The sequence below is a fragment of the Miniopterus natalensis genome, chromosome 3 (genome assembly GCF_054644295.1).
Source record: "Miniopterus natalensis isolate mMinNat1 chromosome 3, mMinNat1.hap1, whole genome shotgun sequence".
NCBI lineage: Eukaryota > Metazoa > Chordata > Mammalia > Chiroptera > Miniopteridae > Miniopterus > Miniopterus natalensis.
The window spans coordinates 89,245,161-89,264,432 of NC_142083.1; the positions used below are offsets into that span (position 1 = coordinate 89,245,161).

The 19,272-nt window shown below is 42.8% G+C and overlaps 1 protein-coding gene across 1 annotated transcript in view; it reads right to left on the reverse strand.

The window, feature by feature from the left end:
* The window catches only part of LOC107526816 (RNA binding fox-1 homolog 1), a 180,058-nt gene that overhangs the window by 79,533 nt on the left and 81,253 nt on the right, over nt 1-19,272 (reverse strand). Inside the window, exon 7 of the mRNA XM_087815209.1 lies at nt 18,152-18,205. Coding sequence (XP_087671335.1) covers nt 18,152-18,205 — 54 coding nt within the window. The remainder of the gene's footprint in view (nt 1-18,151; nt 18,206-19,272) is intronic.

A 19,272-nucleotide genomic window follows, 5' to 3' on the forward strand; every position in this document is an offset into this window, starting at 1 on the left:
TTGTCAGCTGTCTTACAAGTTTTTATTTAGGTATCGGTCTTCTTAGCTACACAGAACCCCCTGGGCCCGAAGCAAATCATGCTCATCTCTTTATCCCAAGCCCCTAGCAAAAACCCTGGCCCTCAGAGGGATCATCAGATATGACTGAACTATTGTACGTGTAAATAATATCAGCAAACAACTGTAACGTGGGCCGGAGCTGCCCTGCCACGGGAACTGCCTTGCGTGTCTTGTACCTCCAGCCTTTGAAATAGTACAATCGGGACAGAGTAACCTTTGGACTAGACCTAAGCAACATGTCCCCAAAACCTGTTTGCAAAGATTATGAGAAAGCAATTATTGTGATGACTGGACTGATGACTCCTGGACTGAAAATTAAAACCATTGCTTACAATTAGCATCACTGTGTTATCAGCACCAGTAGAAACCCCTTCCTTCCATTGATGTAATCGTTCCCCTTCCCCTTCTCAGAAATACCCATCCCCTTTGTCTCTTAATGGGAACACTGTTTGGGATTCTGCCTGAATTAATGATTCTCGAATAGCTATTCTTACTGATCTCAAATAAAGGCTTGCTGCCTTTCATCTTGAAAAGCCTTTTTATTTTTAAGTTAACATGTGTTTTTAAAAAAAGTCCCCATTTCTTTTCCTTTCCTTTCCTTTCCTTTCCTTTCCTTTCCTTTCCTTTCCTTTCCTTTCCTTTCCTTTCCTTTCCTTTCCTTTCCTTTCCTTTCCTTTCCTTTCCTTTCCTTTCCTTTCCTTTCCTTTCCTTTCCTTTCCTTTCCTTTCCTTTCTTTCCTTTTTTCTTTCTTTTTAGTGTGTTTTCGTCTTTCCCTTTTTGATAGCTAGGAATTTGCACACCTGAAGTTCGCACCTAGTTACAAGCGGTATCTATGGGATTCATTTCTTTCCTTTTTTTCTGGTTCTTTTAAGATTGAGTCATCCAGTTTCACGGGATGCCTGGGCAGACTGGTCATCCGTTCCCTGGAAAGCTGATGACTGTATCTGCAACTGGTAGGGAGGGACTCCATGCGACAGGCCACAATCTCGGAATAATCAGAGCCTTTTCCAAAGCCTGTCACGTTCGGTCACTCAGAGTGCCATGATCACCGGCATCTCAAATTCTGGCAGGATGTCCATAGGGCCACTCTCAGGAAAGACATGGGATCCTCCAGTTGGGAGAGCCAGGGCCCATGTCTCAGATGAGGCAATCCAACCCCTTCTCACTTGGGGACTCCCCTGGTGATCATTTCTGGCCTTGGAGGGGCAGGGAGAAGCCTAGAGGGGGTGATTCCTCTCACAGACAGGAAGGAGAAAGAGTCTAAACTTTTACTCCAGTGCCAGCCCTTACGCTAGGAAAATGGACTCAGACCAATCAGAGCGAAGGTGCCCTGGTAGGGCTGTTTCTCCCCAGGAAGCCCTCCCCCTCCCCCTATGTGCACAGCTGGTCAAAAAGCAATTTAAAAATGAGACCTGAGGTTTTTTTGGGTGCCCATATTTCAAAATAAAAATAATATAATTGTAGCAAAAAATATATCCAGGGGGACATTTCAGTAATATGCACTTAAAACAATAAGGTCAATTTTCAATACCCTCAGTGGAACGCAGTGAGTCTCATTACCCCAGGTAATTCCCTCTAGACCAGGCTCTGGCTTCTCCTAGAAACTGGATCTGTCTGCCTCTATCTGGCCAGGTTCTGCTTCCTTCCTCTGCTTGTCCAAGATTGTTGCAATGATCTGTTTAATGAGTGTCTTTCCCGTGACGTTGCAAACTCCAAGAGTCAGCAATCGTGTCTCCCTCCTTTCCTTGTCGCATGAGCCCGGGGACCTAAGCTAAGAGGAAGGAAGCACCTGAGGGGAGAAACTAAGGGGCTTCTGAAAGGCAGCTACTTACACTTTCAAGACATAAAATGAGACTGGAACAGGGGAAGGAAGAAAGGAAAGGCTGTTTGCGATGTCTGCCCTTCCCATATCAGCATCTTACAGGCAAGGTTCTAAGGCAGACGATGGTGAATGACTAGACCTTTCCCGTAATTTACGAATTAAAAAGAAAAGTCAGAGAACTTACATACATACATGCATAAGCCATCGACACAGACGACAGTGTGGCGAAGGCCTGGCATGGGGCAGGGGTTGGGAGGAGGGCGGTAAAGGGGGAAATTGGGGGACACCTGTAATACTGTCAACAATAAAATAAAAAAAATAAAATTAAAAAAAGTAACAGAAAAATCAGAGATACACCCCAACTGCCTGGCAACAGGGAGTGTCCAATTCACTTCATTAGCTCCACGGTTCAGGTGGGCTAGGAAATTTAGAGGAGGGAGCACTTATCCGTATTAAAACGAAAACACACACACACACAAATAACAACAACAGGACAAAACTCTGTAAAGCAGCTAAGAGCGGGGGGAATTCTGGAGCACCCACTGCGCGTGGTTCTGTGCGTGTCATGTGCCATCTGTCCCTCCACAAACGTCTACTTTGTGCTCATCCGGAGGCCACTTGGAAACAGAGCCCTTTGCTGGGGCCCCTGCTTTCCTAATGTTCCTTGGCCTAGTGACTGTAAAGCCACCAGCAAAGTCCCAAAGGCAAACTGAGAATGCGGGAGGCGGTTCCAGGGCCTCCTCCCTCCGCCTCCAGTGCTCAGCTGGGAGAAGATGGGGCGCGGGTATTGCCACCCACCCCACAGGTATAGATTGTCACCTGCCTGCCGGGCACTGCGTGGCGTCTGGGGAATGCCCGCTGAGACCCACGTGTTTTTTAAAGGGATGATATTGCGCTGCTTCTTCCAGCACTCGCCTGCTCAGGGACAGAAACACACACAGAAGGAACGACTGGCTCTGAAGAGCAACCCCAAGCCTTCGACCAACGGTCAGTTATTTTGCTCTCTGATAAATAAAATTTAAAAGTAATTTGGAAACATTTTTTTCCAACGCAACTATGATGGCTTTGTCAAACTGTCCTTTCTAAATTGCTGCTCATCAGAACTGAAAATGCTCAACAGTCATCATTATCATTGCAAAATTAACCCTTGGGTTTCATATAAGAAGGAAGCTTTTATTCAGTGATGACCAAAGAATGTTTACACTGCATTTGTCCCTCCCTAATAAGAGGCTCAGGTACTTTTAGTCGTTTTTGGCAGATGGGAAAAAAAAAAAGGTACAAAGCAGGAGTGTCCTGTGTGAAAAGACTTATTTTCCGTCAGAGGCAGATTCCAGGAGAGAGACAAGCTGGGATCCTCGACCATCACTCCTGTCAGCAGTGACTCCTTCCTGCTCCCAGTGTTGCGGAGTAAGTTTTTAAAGCATTTTGAAAAATGAAAATAAAAGTAGGAAAACATTGGTCATCATTGGAAGGACGAGCTCTGAGCTGGTGCGAATGGGTTATTGCAGAAACAGAAACAGAAACCCACCCACGTCTACGGGGGCGGCACCTTAAGAAGCAGGTGGCACTCACCAGGGTCCTCCCTCCCCCAGGGGTCCTCATAAGCACCTGCACCATCAGAACCGCCTGGAGGACCGTCCAACCCAGACCTTGGGCCCCTCCCAGTGGTTCCGATTCCGTAGGTCTGGGGTGAGCCAGAGAACTTGCATTTTGAACAGGTTTTTGTATTTGCCTGGGGACTACACTTTGAGAAACACTGGAGATGAGCCAGTCCCCCAACCCTCAATGCCAGGAGTTCTCCCCTTCCTTAAATCAGAGGTTTTCAAAGGCCATGAGAGTATGGGGTGCCTTCCCAAGCCCCACTCCCACAAGCGTGGGATTCAGCACACTGGAAACCTGCATTTCCCATCAGCCACCCAGGTGATCCTGAGGCTCCACAGATACACTTGGGGTATCCAGGCCTGAGCCCATCTGCACATATTTGGGAGAAAAGTAAAAATGACTGAACATATCTGGTCTCAGTACTTCTGTGGGCAGAGGTAGAATTTGTTCACTTTGAATCTTTACCGTGTTGTACGTTAACTAACTTTGCCTTTTCTTCGTAGTATTTGGAACAAAAAGAGCCACTTCTGGCTCTAGCTCTCCTGTCCCCTCCTCTGGTGGCAGACTGGTGAAGAGGTTGCACTGAATCACCAATGGCACCATCCTGGAGAGGTCGCTCTTGGTTTGTCACCCAGGGGGAGAACACCCACCCTTGCCCTATTATTGAGGCTTGAATGGGTCCCCCCCCCCCAAAGTTAAGCATTGAAGACCTAACCCCTAGCCCTGTTTTGGAGAGTGGGTCTTTAAAGAGGTAATTAAATTAAAATGAGGCCATTACAGTGACCCTAATGCTATATGACTGATATCTTTATAAAAAGAGGAGATTAAGACACAGATGGGCAAAGAGGGAAGACCCTGTGAAGACAGCCATCTAAGAGGAGAGGCCTCAGGAGAAGCCAATCCTACCGACACCTTGATCTTGGACTTCTAGCCTCCAGAAATGTGAGAAAATCCATTTCTATTGCTTAAGCCACTCAGTCTATGGTACTTTGTTATGGCTGCTGGTATTAATATGCCCTCTTGCATCATAAGGAACCTTGCCCTGAGGATCAGCGAGGCAGGATGCCTGCAGGTCTCCTAGGAAGCATCAGATTTCTGTTAGATGCGGAGGCCTGGCAGGTTGCCATGCGGTCCCTGCCAATGGAAGTGACGGCTTCCAGTGGACAAATGTATCCAATCCCCGAATGCACGGTAGATGCTTTCGCATTTACACACTTTTGAACATAGACTAGCGTTGAGCTAATCATGGAAGACTATTTTTACAGCTAATCCCTAATGCTTTTATACCTGCCTGCAAGATGGGCTTCTCTCGTTCCCATTTATTTTGTAAGTGTTGATTTTCATAATATTTAAAAAAATACATTATTACCTATTTTTTTTTTTCTTTTCACTTTTTCTTTTGGTATAATTTCAGTCTATACAAAAGAATACTATAGAGAATCTCTGTACCACTTTCTTCCTGATTACTTACTGTTTAAAAAGGGAACGATTCACTCAAACTGTTCTCTTCCTCTCCTGCCTCCAAGGTTTAGACTAATAGTGGCTTTTACAAAAAATATTCAATTGACTCAATATGATAATTAATGTTATCAGTGGCAATTACAATAATTGCCTGCTGAATACCTGGTAAGTGCCAGGCAAACCTGTTCAACATTTAACTGGGATTATCTCCTCCTTTTAACAACCCTGTAAGACAGGTGCTATTATTACACCCATTTCATACAGAGGATCTTGAGACAGAGGGAGTTTTAGGATCTCGCCCAAGGTCATGCAGATAGAAATCTTGTAGTACTGAATGCAAAATAAACCAACCAGAATCCTGGACCCATGGTTTTAAGGCTCATCTTCTAAATCAAGTGTGGACAAGCCACAGTCTTTTGGCCAAATCGGGCTCACCATTACTTGTGTATGGCCTGTAAGCTGAGAATGGTCTTTATTTTTTTCTATAACTGAGAAAAAAAAACAGTAGGAGAATACGATTTTGTGACAAGTAAAAATATCAAATAAAGTTCAACTTTCAGTATTTATAAATAAAGTGTATTGGAACACAGCCACGCTCATTCATTTACCTACTGTTTATGGCTGCTTTTATGCTGCAAGTCAGAGCTGTGTACTTACAACGGAGACCTTCTGCCACAAAAGCTAAAATGTTGACTACCTGCAGCTTTAAAGAAAAGGTTTTCAGAGCCCTGTTCCGATGTCACTTTTCTGTTTGAAAAAGTACTAAGAGTAATTGTCCCTCAAGACAACATTAGCCCCTCCCCAAGAAGCTGTTTCTAAATATTTTAGAGGGTATCATTTTATCAGTACTTGACAAAACTTTAATTTTATTTCATTTTTATTAAAAACGAAGAACCAAAAAATTTTTAAAGATATGTGTCTTTTTAATACTTGCCCCGAATTTCTTATTAATTTATTGTTGTTCAAGACAATGAAACACGAAAAAACTTGGTCTATATGGTATTTACAGGTGGCTAGCATTCGGCCACAACAAAAACAATGAAGGCAGGTTTTATTTTCTAAGGGATTTGGCCTTCAGGGCGCTGGGTGCCAATACATAGGCAAGGACAGGCCTAGAGCCTTGCTCCTCAAATTCCAGTGAATATGCACCGAATCACCCCATGGACCTTTCTAAAATGCTGATTCTTATCTAGTGGGCCTGGGGTGGGGCCTGAGATTCGGCATTTCTAGTAAGTTCCCAGGGAATGCCCAGACTGCTAAAAACAGTAAAATGATAGGAACTACATAAGCAACCTCAAGTACAGCCAATATTAATGAGAGTGATCATTAAGATGCCACTGAGTTTTCAGTACTTCACCACAGATGCTCTACAAGAAAGCCAAAGCTGAGAGAGAGAGAAAACTGTGAGAAAAAACATAAATCTGAGCCAGCTTTGCCTGATTCCAAAGCTCAGACTCTCTCCTAAAGCTTATTAGTGGTGATACTTCGTCCTAAGTTGGTCAAATGTCCTTTTCAGTCTTGGAATAACCATCCACAAGTCACACTTCAGCTCAACTAAACCATGTCTAAGAAGTCTGCAGCGGCCTCTGGCTGAAAATACCCGGCTCTTCTGGGCTAAAAATGTTAGGTAGAACCTCCTGATCACCTTCATGAGTCTGTGACAGGTTTTAAATCCAACCAAGAAAGCCTCTGGAAAGTATGGATCTTCCAAAGTTGGGAAAATCCCACTTGCAAAAACAGAAATAAGACACAGAGGAAGGGAACAGAGAGAGGAGAAACAGTGAACTCTTAAGGTCTGAAAAAGTAGAGAAAGCGTGGGCTTTAGAAACTTTTAAACTCAGTTTTGTGTCCCAGCCTTGGTCACTGTAAGTTTCTTCGACCTTGGGCAAAGCATCTAACATTCCTGAACCTCAGTTATCACATCTGTAAAATAGGGACAAAAATGTCTACCTCATTGAGTCCTGTTATAAGGATTAGAACTATTACATGAAAGGGTTTGGCAAATAGTAGATAAACAATAAGTGACTGTAGTAATAATAATGGAAATTATTATTATTATTTGGAATCTCAAAATATGGTACTTTGGGGACTCATTTGTTCCTTTGTTCTTTTAAGGAAAAGTAGCAAGTGGATGACTAGTGTACTGTTTTCTTTGGCCACTAACATAATGCTAAAGAGAATAGAATTAATGGGCAACATTCTAAGATTGGAAAATAATTGCAAATCTTTAAATTTGAAAGGTTTACTGTGACAAGACAGAATCTGGCTTCTTTCGCAGGAATCAGGCGATGAGGCCGCATGGGTTTGGGTCAATATTCCTGCCTGGCAGGGCCACTCGGGGTGAAGGGGAGAAGCCATTCCTTCCTATAACTGAGATGTGTCCCTTCTCACTTGCATATGTCACTTACTGATCTAGCAGCCTGCTCCTAAAGACATTTGAATTTGCCATCTCTGCTCAGGAGGGAAAAAATAGCCATTGTACTTTAGCTGCAGTCAGTAGAGTTCAATGGAGTTCACAGATTTCTGCAAAACACCTAGGTGGCCTTCCTCAATGTTTCTCTGTCATCTTTTTAGGGACAAGAACCTCTAAGATGATGGAAGAGTCCCAAGGCCTCTGGAGAGCCTTCCCTAGTGAGTCCCCCTCTTATATTTCACTAACTATTATAAAACTTTATTTCAGGAGGGACTGGATGTATTCGTGCAAGGGGGTAGAGATTCACCTTGACTTTCCTTCCTGTCCCAGATTAGGTTTACATTCCTGACACCACTCTTCTGCTGAAAGTAGAAAATAGACTTCAACTTTGAGTCTCTCAAAGAGTAATTAGATACATTCATTTAAATATGCCCAACACACACACACGCACACATACACACACACCACACACACACCTATCGGCTAAAAGCAAATAGAAAATTTTGACTGGTGAATATTATTTCCAAAAATGACAGAGAAGTAATATAGAGAGTTCCAATCTTTATAATAACTTATGTCTATGAAATAAACACCAGAAACATAAAAATAAACTCTTTTTTTTCCAGGGGAAATATCAGTGATATTGGGGTGTTCATGTTTTTTAAATGATATTGGCTTTAACGCAATGATAAGTGTACATCAATTAACCTTTGCATCAGATTTAAATGTATAACCCATTAACTAATTTAATCTCTCCAAAAAAATAACAGCCCTTGGCATTATTTTTTGAATAATCCTTGTTTAGTTTCCATAATGGTATACAGTTTAATGAAAAACTCATTAGAATGTAGCATACGGCATAATTAATTCTGGCTGATTCTTTGGGTGTAAATAGCTAATGCCGATGCTGGATTCCATTTTCCACTGGCTTTATTAATTTTTCATAAACCAATATTTCAACTGTAATGGGTTATAACAGTTTCATAGAAGTTTTAGAAATGCATTAACTGTCATCAATGTAACCTAAGGAGGTTTTGCCATTTGTGTGTTGCGTCTTCAACACTATATTTTTAAAAGCCAACAGGAGAGCTTTGCTTTATACTCAGAGAATGAGTATCTACATCTAATTACCATACAGGGTGTTAAACAATATTTGGCCAATTTGTCTCTATACAACAACTAAATATTGGGCTAATAACAACAGTGAACTATACATTTTGAAAAGAACTCTAAAAATTCGAAGCACAAAATTTTCAAAACTAAGTGGTATATAATAGAATGGCAACGCCAGTTAAAATACAAAGAAAAAAAACACCCCATTTAAAAAAAAATATCTGGGAATTTACTTTCCTAGGAAAAGATTTAGACAAAACCAGGAAATAGGTTTTATAATGGCCTTGGGGTTGGGCCCCGGTCTAGTAATCTGAGGTCTGTAAAGATGCTAATCTCTGGGATTGGTGAGCAGTTGCTGAAGGGGCCTTACCTTTCTCAGCCCTCAGGGCCTAGCCTGCATATTAGTAACATGTTCTCATGATAAGACCATTATTTATTTCAAAGGTAGATATGAGTGCCACCTCATCATTAAGTATTTTGCTTGTTTTATTTTATTTTTTATTGTTTCATGTTTTTATCAAAGCTTTCAATCATTGCCTGAGACTCAAAGGATAAATTCCAGAATCCAGGTTTCTTTGCATGGTATTATCAGGTCTTCTGTAACTTTTCTCTAGAATGTCCCCTCGGATCTTGACAGATCAGTATTTCCTAGCCTTTGGGGGAAACCTGATTTTGCCTCAGAAATTTCCATCTCAGGTGAAAGTCAAGTACCTGTATTTGTTTTTATGTGTTTGTCTGTGTGTTTAATATTTCTCAGTGGATTCTGAAGATAGCGGTTGAGAAATTCCTTTGGGCTCTACCAATCTCCCCCTTACTCACCTCTACAATACAATGACCTTACCCCACTTTCTTTCCAGGCCAACTAACTCTCAGCTATCCTTCAGATTCGTGCCACCCCTCTGACTAACGCAGATGGCTATTTTTCAGCGCTCCGGCAGTCTCACCATGTATTACACGCTGAGCTTCCTTCCTTGTCTGCATGCTTTGGTGCCAAATTCAGGAGGGAAGGCCAGCCCCCAGCACCCATCCCAGTGCTGGGCACGTCTCAGGCCCTCGATGCTGTAACTGGAGCTAAAGGATGAACGATGCAGGCCAGTGGCATGTGTTAATTTATGGAAGGCTTCTCTCCTAGGCCCTTCCTGGATGAATATCACACAACTGAGTGACAGCCAGCGACCCTTAAGGGTTCCTGCAGTGTGTAATTGCTAAACCAGCACAATGCTAAAAACAACAACTAGGAAATTCCCCATGGCGTAAACTAGCGGTTCTGTGTATATTAAATCTGGACTTCTGGAGCCAGGGTCAGCAGAGTAGGGCAGTGGCTTTCACATTTTTACATAGTTGGGGTAAAAACAAACAAAGGAACTGATGACTAGTTCATGACATGTGAAATAATATGAAATTTAAATGCTGGTGTCCTTAAATAAAGCTTCCTTGGGACACAGGCAAGCCCTTTCAGTTCATTACGTATTATCTATGGCTGCCTTGTACTGCGCCGGCAGAGCTGAGTTGTTGTGACAGGGACCATATGGCACGAGAAACCTAAAATATTTGCTAACGGGCCTGCTACTGAAGAAATTTGCTGATCCTGCTCTAAGCGAAAAACCACACATTCTATTTTTTTATACCTAAATTCAGCTTGATCTTTTCTTCTAGAACCCACCAGCATGGTGGTATATCCTGTCTTATATCACCATCTTCGTGCCAACCACTGCCATCATTATCACCATCGCTATATATTCTGAGCTTTTCACCTTTGTTTTTTCTCTAGTGCACCAAAGGGTTAACTCAGGAGGGCTGCCCAAACCCTGCACATTCCCAGCAAAGGCTGGTCTTTAGGACTGGCCCTTAGTCAACTCTTAGGAGACGAGATCTGAGCCCTCAAATATTCTACCTGATAAGACTGGTTTTGGATGCCTGAGGCCTTGGGCCACAAAGTACCAGTAGTTACTGTAGTTACTGTAGCAACTTGAATTATGGTGAAGCTTGTTTTGCTCGGGGGGCTAAGTTTTGAGTAGTTGAGGTCAGTCTCATGGATGCTCCATGTCTATGTGACCAACTCCCAATAAAAACCCCAGGTATAGAATCTCAGGTGAGCTTCCTTGACTGGCAACATTTTACAAGTGTTGTCACACGTCCTTGCTGGGAAAATCAAATCCCCAGGACTCCATAGGGGGAGCACACCCAGAAGCTTTTGCCTGGTCTTCTGGGCTCCACTCCATGTACTCTTTCCCTCCGTTGATTTTTAATCTGTATCCTTCTGCTGAAATAAAATGGAACTGTGAGTATAATAGCCTTCTAGCCAATCACAGAATGTGGTCTTGGGGACCCCAACATAACTCTGAAGTATATAATCAAATGTTATGTTTTTCCCTTCTGGAGCCAAAATCATAAGTAAGGCCCAGAAGAGGAAACATTTGGGCCAGTGGCTCTCTTTCAATTCTTTGATTGCTATCGGTAACTACAGCTGTCACACATCTTTAGCAGTAGCAAGCGGTAGAGCACGAGTTATTAAGATATTCGGTGAATATGTGACACCTTTACTAATGTGCTTTTATCAAGATAGGGTTTCTCAACCTTAGCACTCTCAGATCATTCTTTATGGTGCGGGGTTGTCCTGTGCGTTGTAGGAGGCTTTTCAGCACCCCTGGCCTCCACCCACTAGATGTCACTAATGAACACCCATCCTCCTGGAATTGTCAATGTAAAATGCCTCTGGAAATTGCCCAATTCCTCTGGGGTGAGCTGGGGGTGGAGGGGGAGGGATCACTCCCAGTTCAGAACCACTGATCCAGGATATTGGGTTAATTAAAACATTTGTGGGGGGTAACTTGTTTTATTAAAACAGAATGAGCTTTGGACTCACAAAGATATAGGTTTGGATCCAGCTCTTTAGCTTTGGAAGTCAGCAACCTTGGGCAACTTACCTTGACTGGATTGTTAATTTATCTACAACATGAAGATAATGACACCTGACAAGTTGTGACGTGTAAATATGTGTAAAGATCCCAGCGAGGAGTTTGGTGTGTGTGTGTAATGTTAAATGCGAAGATATTTGTATTAGTTATTATATTCTACAACCTGATGCACTGAAGACATTGGGGCATGCCCTTGCCTACTCCCAGGGAGGAAACTGTAGAGCAAGGTGATGAAAAACATGGGCTTTGAGGTTAGAAAAAAGACCTTTATATAATAAACAGATTTTTTTCTACATACTAGTTCTGTGATTCAAGAAATGAGATAACTCTCCATGAAGCCTTGGTTTCATTGTTTCTATAATAAAGATAATGCTATAAGGTTCTTATGAGGATTCGAGGAGATGCAAAATGTTTAGCACAATGCCTGGCATAGAATAAGTGCCCCAAACTGTCTTATGTTGCTGATATTTTGAGTTGTCCAGTATATTGATGATGCAGCCTGAAACTTTCCCTGTGAAATTTATGCAGAGCCAGGTATTCAAACCTCATGTCCTCCCACAGCCTAGATGCGGGGCTCCTGCCAGGGTTGTCCGGTAGCTCCCTGAGCTTGGGGAGCTCTCCCTGACAGACCTGCCACACAATAGAAGGGAAACTCATTTACTTAGGAAATGCAGTTTGTAGCACGGAAGCAAGCTCTGATCCTATTTGAACATAAAGCAAACCCCACAGGCTCCATCAAAGCTGAGCTGCTTTCCCTCTGTGGGACAGAGCAGGACACAGATAAAAATTAAGGCTAAATGTGGGCAGAAATGGGATGAAATCTGATGAGACAGATGGGGGAGGACAGGAGAGAAGGAAAGTGAGCTGCAACCCAAAGAGGAGGCAGAGGTAAACAGATGTACAAGATAGACTCTTTGAAGTGGAACATTGCCAGGCAGAAAATGCTTTGCCTGGGGACTTAAATCTGGACCCTCTGTTGCAGTTCACTGCAGTGCGCTGCATTTTGTCTGGCAGATGCGCAAATTACACAAAACATCTCGGAGCCGAAGGTCGTTGTTCACAAGGAACAAACGGCTCCTTTCCACCACGGCTGTGAGTCTAGATGAGCCTGGTCCTCTGGGTGGATGTGGGAAATGTCAGAACCACAAGGGGCGCTTGAATATTGGCTGCTTTGAGGGGCTCAGAGTGGTAGCAGGTACCTTTCAAAGCCACTCTTTCAGGATGCTGAGGCAGTCACCCAAAACAGGGCATGCTTTGTCCCCAGTGTTTCAGCAGATCCTCCTGAGCTCAATCCAAAGTCCAGGACTTTGACCAATAAAAGAAAATTAGCTTGGGCCAGGGACTACAGTTATCACAGGTTCTGGGTAATCTTACTTTTTCAGATGCTATTGCATCCAAATTGCAGGAAGAGAATTGGGGGGGAGCCCATCTAAAAGTGTGTTAAAGGACATTCTCATAACTGTAACGGACTCAATCAAGTGACATGGGGGTGAGCAACTGAGAGGGAGACCTACACGTACCTTCTTTTGACCCAAAAGCCCATAGAAAACCAATACCTTTGCACAGGTAATCCAAGCTCAAATACAACCACCCTTTCAAGATAAGCAATCAGAGTGCTATATCCATCCTTTCTATTTCTAAAATTTATATTGAGATCCCAATCCACTTTCCCATACCCCGCCTGGTATCCAGTCAGGTGTCCATGGCCAGGCTTGCACTGACATGGACATAATCGAGGTGACCTTAGTGATCACACTTATATTTTTACTTTACTGCCTATAGTTATTTTATACTCATTTTCTTCCCGAATCCTGCCTATAACCTACTTTCAGGACCTGACCACCTGTCACATGCGACTCTGCAGCCAGGTATGCCCTTCTTTAACCGTGTGTTATTGATTTCTTTACCCCATTCGGAACCAGACATTTTTAGCTTCAAGAAGAGTATACATTCCGGACCCTCTCTCTCCTCCCCAACAAGAAACCCGCTCATAATAATAGTCTCACCAAGACTATTTCTCAACATCATCTCCACGGCTTGGAGTCATTTACTCTGCATCTTTCTCCGACTGACCTGAACTGTGTGTTTCTTGTCACCGGGCCCTCACTCTAGCTTAGATCTGCCCTGCATTGAAAGGCCTCTTCCATCCCTTATTGACCGCGACTTGCGGAGTAATTTAACTGGATTCCAATTTTCCTTCGCAAGCGGGGTGCTCTCCACCCATGGTGGTGAGTTATGCGTGTTCAAGTGGTGCATCTTATGAATCTTGTTAGGCTTTGCCGCCTTAGAGCCCCACTGATGGAATATTTAATCACAGAAATGAGTTGGCAGATATGATATACAGTGTGGTTAAGCTTTGCAGCGATCTTAGCAGCAATTGAGAAACGGATGAATTCGCCATTTGTCAGCACCGTGTTGACATCTTTGCATAACCTTCTGTTATTTATTTTGATTTTGTTTTACTTATTTATGAAGATTAAAGGTGCCTTCGATCAGCAGTTTCGTGGGCTACATATCATGATTATCTCTCAAAGACACCACTTTTTAAAAATCTTTTTATTAGCAACAAAGGGACTTTCTCAGAGACGGGGAAACTGTAAGGATCCCCTTTGAGGCTCCTTCACTGAGATTCTTAGGAACCCCGGTTCTAATTACATTAAATAAGTCAAGGCGTGCTACTGGGAACAGGTATTTGCAGATACTGTTCTTCTATTTAGGGCCTTCGGTGTTCTTTAAACTCTAAGGTGGCATGGCCGTGGACACTGGCTAAAGTCCTTGAGAGCCATCTGGACTTTTTTATTGACTTATCAATCTTTTGTCTTGAGGATGGGCCTTAAGGAGTCTGAAGATGATGAGACGTATGAAAAAGAATCGATGCTATTTAGTATAACAGGGAAACACCCACTTGTCTTCGGAGAAGATTTATATATGTTCATGGGATTAAGCTGATTTATCTGCTTCTGGAGACTGGGTTGGATAAGCATTTAAAGGGCTCTTCCAGGTATGAGAGTTCAGAAGAGCCACCCGCGCTGGAAGGCCTCCCTCGGCAGCTGTCTGAATGCCCCCCCGAATGTGTGTGCCAGGGAGAGTGCGTGTCATAATTTATCAAAGCAAATTAATACTGTTCGGCTAGTAATTAAAGATCCTCATTAAGAGGTGTGACTGCTCTCCCCACCCCCACCCTGCGTTAGCAATAAAAATGCACTCAGGGCTTCAGGAGGTTATACGGGAAAATCAATACCCTGCCATTTTATAATTAAAAGAGAAAATAAATGTTAGGGAAAAGTCCACTAAATTAGGAAAATTACCTTTAGGAGAGATTGAAAATATCGATTTTAATTTACCAAATATGTGAACTTTTCATGCCCTGTTCTGGGAGACAATTGGAGGCTGGGTTGTTAATTCTGCATAAGCTTCAGAAAATCGATAATTATACTATGGAATATTATGATATGTGTCATTAACATGAAATCTTATACAGAGAAATGACTAATAAGTCTGGCTTTCTTTCTCAGGCAGATGCAGGGCTGGCCCGCTAAATATCCCTGGCAAATCAATGATAGGGTCTTCAATTCAGCTTTGAGGCACATTTAAAATTGCAATAGAAACCCAGACTATTTTTATACTTGGGGAAATTTAAAATGCTCCCGAAATTCTTAGTCATGGATATTTAAATGGGTGGCATTAGTAATTATACCTGGTTATGGAAATGAATATATTCTATACCTGTATCTTTACATATGCAGGGGTGAGCAAAAAGTAGGTTTACAGTTGTGAGTACATGAAACAGTTTATTCTTGTATTATAATATATTCATTATTGTATTATTTACTTGGATTACAACTAAACCTACTTTTGCCCGCCCCTGTGTGCATTCCATAGATGCAGGTGCCTGACACTTCAGATTTAAGGTAGCAGGAGTCACAGTGTTCATGGGTCTTCAAATATTCCAAAGGAATAGCTCTGGAGTGTGGAACTGGTAGCAATATTTCCCCATATTTTTGAATGTCACAAACTCTGTCTACCTACATGCACAAATATATAGGCAAAAAGGGGGAAACTTCTGATTAAGGAGATGCCAGGTATTGGCAACTCGAAACACAAATGTTCAGATTTCTCAGTATCGCTTACTTATCCATACCCCAATTTTTTAAGGTTCAAGTTTTTTGGAGCAAGTCATAGAAATAATTCTTTGATTGTCCAGTCTCCTTAACGCTTCGCCTGACATCAAGTGATAACAAGTCTGCATATGGTGGTGGTGGTGGGAATAATCCCAAATAATTATCCTCCTTCTCGTCTTTCATTTGACTGCTCTGGACATGGATCAGTAGTACAATCTGCTATCATAGGGCACAGTCAGTAAGAATGGCTTTTAATACCCATAATAAAGAAAGAAGCAGTATAACCTGGTTGTACAGAACCCAGCCTCTTGATTGAAAATTCTAGCGGGCTTCTCACCAGCTGGGACATCTTAGTCCCATCACACAAACTCCTCGAGCCTTAGTGCCCTCATTTGGAAAATTGCCATGAGGATTTAAATACATTAATTTAAGTACAGTGTTTACAACAGGGCCTGACACTAGAAACTACTTGGCCCATATTTACCCTTATGATAACATATTCTTTCTCTATCGCCCAATGATTTAACTTTGCAGGGTGGGCCCAGGGCTAATTTGAATCGCTGTTCTAATGTTCTAAAAGTTACACGATTAATTTATTCTTGCATACATAAGTTAGTCTGAATTGTTTCTCCTGTCTTAATGTCTCTTAAACACCCGCAGATATACACACAGGTTTGACAAAGATATTTGGTGTTCTCCTGGTTGCCAGAGACAAAAATGACCAACTACTTTTGCATGGGACCAGAGAAATGCACTCCTCTCTCTCCATTACAATGCACCCATATACCCTACCTCCTCACTGGGTGACACCTTGCTTCTTGTTTGTGACCTATAACTCTGGGGAGATAACATGCACACACACAGCACCCGCCACCTCTTTGCCCCAGCGACTCCGTTTCTCTGGGCAGCATCTGTGCAGGTGCAGAGAAGGTGCTGTCTGAAGGTCTCCTTGTACCTTAGGGCAATTTCATGTGTTTGCAGTTTTGGACAGAGATGCACCCCAGCAATATCTGTGCCCCCCAAACAGATTGCCTTATCTCTGACCCCTAAAATTAACCTTCCCCAAATGGACATGCTGAGAACGGAAGGACTAGTCCTCTCATGAGATAAGAAGAGACTCTCTTAGTCTAGTGGTACACTCGCAATTCAGCAGCGTCAGCTCTCGGTTACCTTCCCCCTTATGGCAAAGGGGTAGAATGTTAACTTATTTATTCCTATTTACCCAGCGTTTATATGGTACCAGCCATGCGCCAAACACCCTTCATGTATTAACCCATGAAATCCTTATAAATACCTGTGTGTTTGTTACTATTATCATCCCCCATTTAACAGATGGAAACACTGAGGCACAGAGAGGTTAAGTAACTTGCCTAGTCACACAGCTGGCAAATCTGAGGGGCCAGAACTCAAACCTGGACTGTCTGGGTGCAGTGTCCACGTTGCTCTCTCTGCTGGGTGTCCTGCGAGGATGTGGGCTCCACCACATGGTTATGGGACACCTTAGGGCTATGTCTCTCCTCCCCCCTAAGAGTCAGCACTGCTACCCACAGTCATAAAGTCCTTGTACTTAACCCAGGCTCGTGGTGAAATCCACACATGAAAAACAACTGAGGACGTTGCCTACCTAAAATCCAGAATGCATACGGGACCTTCCCAGATTTACCTTTTTAAAAAAATCAAGTTTGTTATTATGCCAAAGTAGCCATCTAAGTCTCCTGTGCTCCCTGGTCATCCGCTGGGGTGGACGCTTAGCACCACGACAGTGACAGCGATAAGACACCGCAAAAGAGACAAAGCAGGGGGTGTGACTTACCGTCAGGAAATCACTAAGTGAGTGGACAGACCAATTGGTCATTGCTGTCGCCTTATTAAAAAGCAAGGGTCGCTTCAAAGCAAGACCTCTTTTCAGTATCCGTGGGGCAAATCCCCTCAGGCCCGGGGGTTAAAGGCAGCCTTGTTAAGGAGCAAGGACACAGGAGGGCAGAGGTGACAGGCCAAGCGGAGGGAAATCTCAGCCGCTGCTGCTCGGGGTGACTCTCTTTCCGAATCCAATGATCAAGTTTTCTAGCACCGTGGGTTTCCCAGCTGAGTGGTAGCTGGGGGAGGCAGGGAAGGGGGAAGAGAGACACTGCCTTGGAGGCAAAGCAGAGAGGAACGGACTTGCCAAAGGAAACTGGTTGAAGGAGACAGAAGACAACTTAGTTCTTTCCAGTTTTCTAAATGGTCCTTCTCTGGGCAATCCCAAGGTGCTGCCACATTATTGGAATAACTTATCCAATTCTCTGCTTTGCCAAGGGGAAAAAATGCAACCCTGGATGGAAGCGTTTGGCGAAAGAACACATCCATTGAACTAAGTTTCGATGCTTTTTAAAGGCAAAGCCAATGGGAAATGTCATAAGGAGCAGTGGCTCCGTGCTTGCTCCGCAGTGGAACAGACACGATCCCCCTTTATTTTTTTTAAAGGGTTTAAAACACTTTTGGTTTTGCAAAACAAAACAAAACAAAACAAAAAAGACAATCAGAATTTCTTAGGGTAAGGATTTACTTGGTTCAGATATTTTTATGAAGCCTATTCTTTATTGGCAGGCAAAGCACAGATAGAAAAGACCAAGAAGACATCGTGCAAAGAGAAACTGTTTACCTGCATAGAATTCGGGACTGTAGACTGCACCCACAACTGGATTCAATTTCCAGCCTTGAAACAAATACACAAAAACATTAATATCACCTTTAATTCAACAATGAAGTTCACTGCAAGTTAACCGCACATGTAACCGGTTGGTGTCTTTTTAAATTTTAAAATCCAGAGAATATACATAGTTTGGGCATGCATTAAAAATTATTTGAAAACTATACAGTGTATAGGGAAATAGATTGATTCCCTTCTTTGATTTTCTGCCTATACAAGTTAATAGTATGGGAACTACTGACCAGCCACAGGTGAACCTTTTGAAAATAGTGTGGTAATTAAATTTCTCCCATATCAATATTTTCTGGAGCCACTATAATAATTTCAATTCTTTTATTCTTTCATGGGTCACCACTAAATAATTCAATGCATGTCTCTGTGTGTTAAGTTCACAAAAATTTGAAAGCTCGCAAGAAGAGAATTCTTTGCAGCAACATATTCTGATAATTGTCATTCCTAATTATGACCCAGAGACTGTAGAATTCCGAAGTGCTTCCTAAATCCTAAAGAAAATGACATTTATCTGGCAGAGATTAAGTGTGGAATATATTTCAGTGCCTTCAGGAACCATAACCGTTCGTAATCAATGCATGATATCTAAGGTAACTTTCAAATAACCTGTGTATAAGAGGAACAGAATCCTGTAATTTTCCAAAAGCTCTGGAAGGAGTGTTTTCTGTCAAATTAATCCTGGCCCCTCAAAAACTTTTACTCAAGAGAAGAACAGGGAAGAATATTTGTAAATCAAGAGGCTGCCCACATTAGACTCACTGGGCACTACTTAGGGAAAACCTCAGAAGAATGGTCGTGTTTTAGGGCCTGGCGGCCGTTCCCTGCGCCTGCTGGCCTGTCTTTATGAAACATCCACTCTACAGAGTCCCTGAAAGGCAATGAAGGGCAGGTGTGCGCCTTTTGTGGCAAACCTGTGTCCTTGGGTTGAGGGTCAAACACAGAAGGTCCTTCAGTAAATGGTCCTGAGCAGAGGCGATGGTGAATGTGGGGATGCCAGGGAAGGTATTTCTGACAAGGAGAACTCTCGGAGCTCTTTCCAGAAGGGAAAGGTGTGACATCTG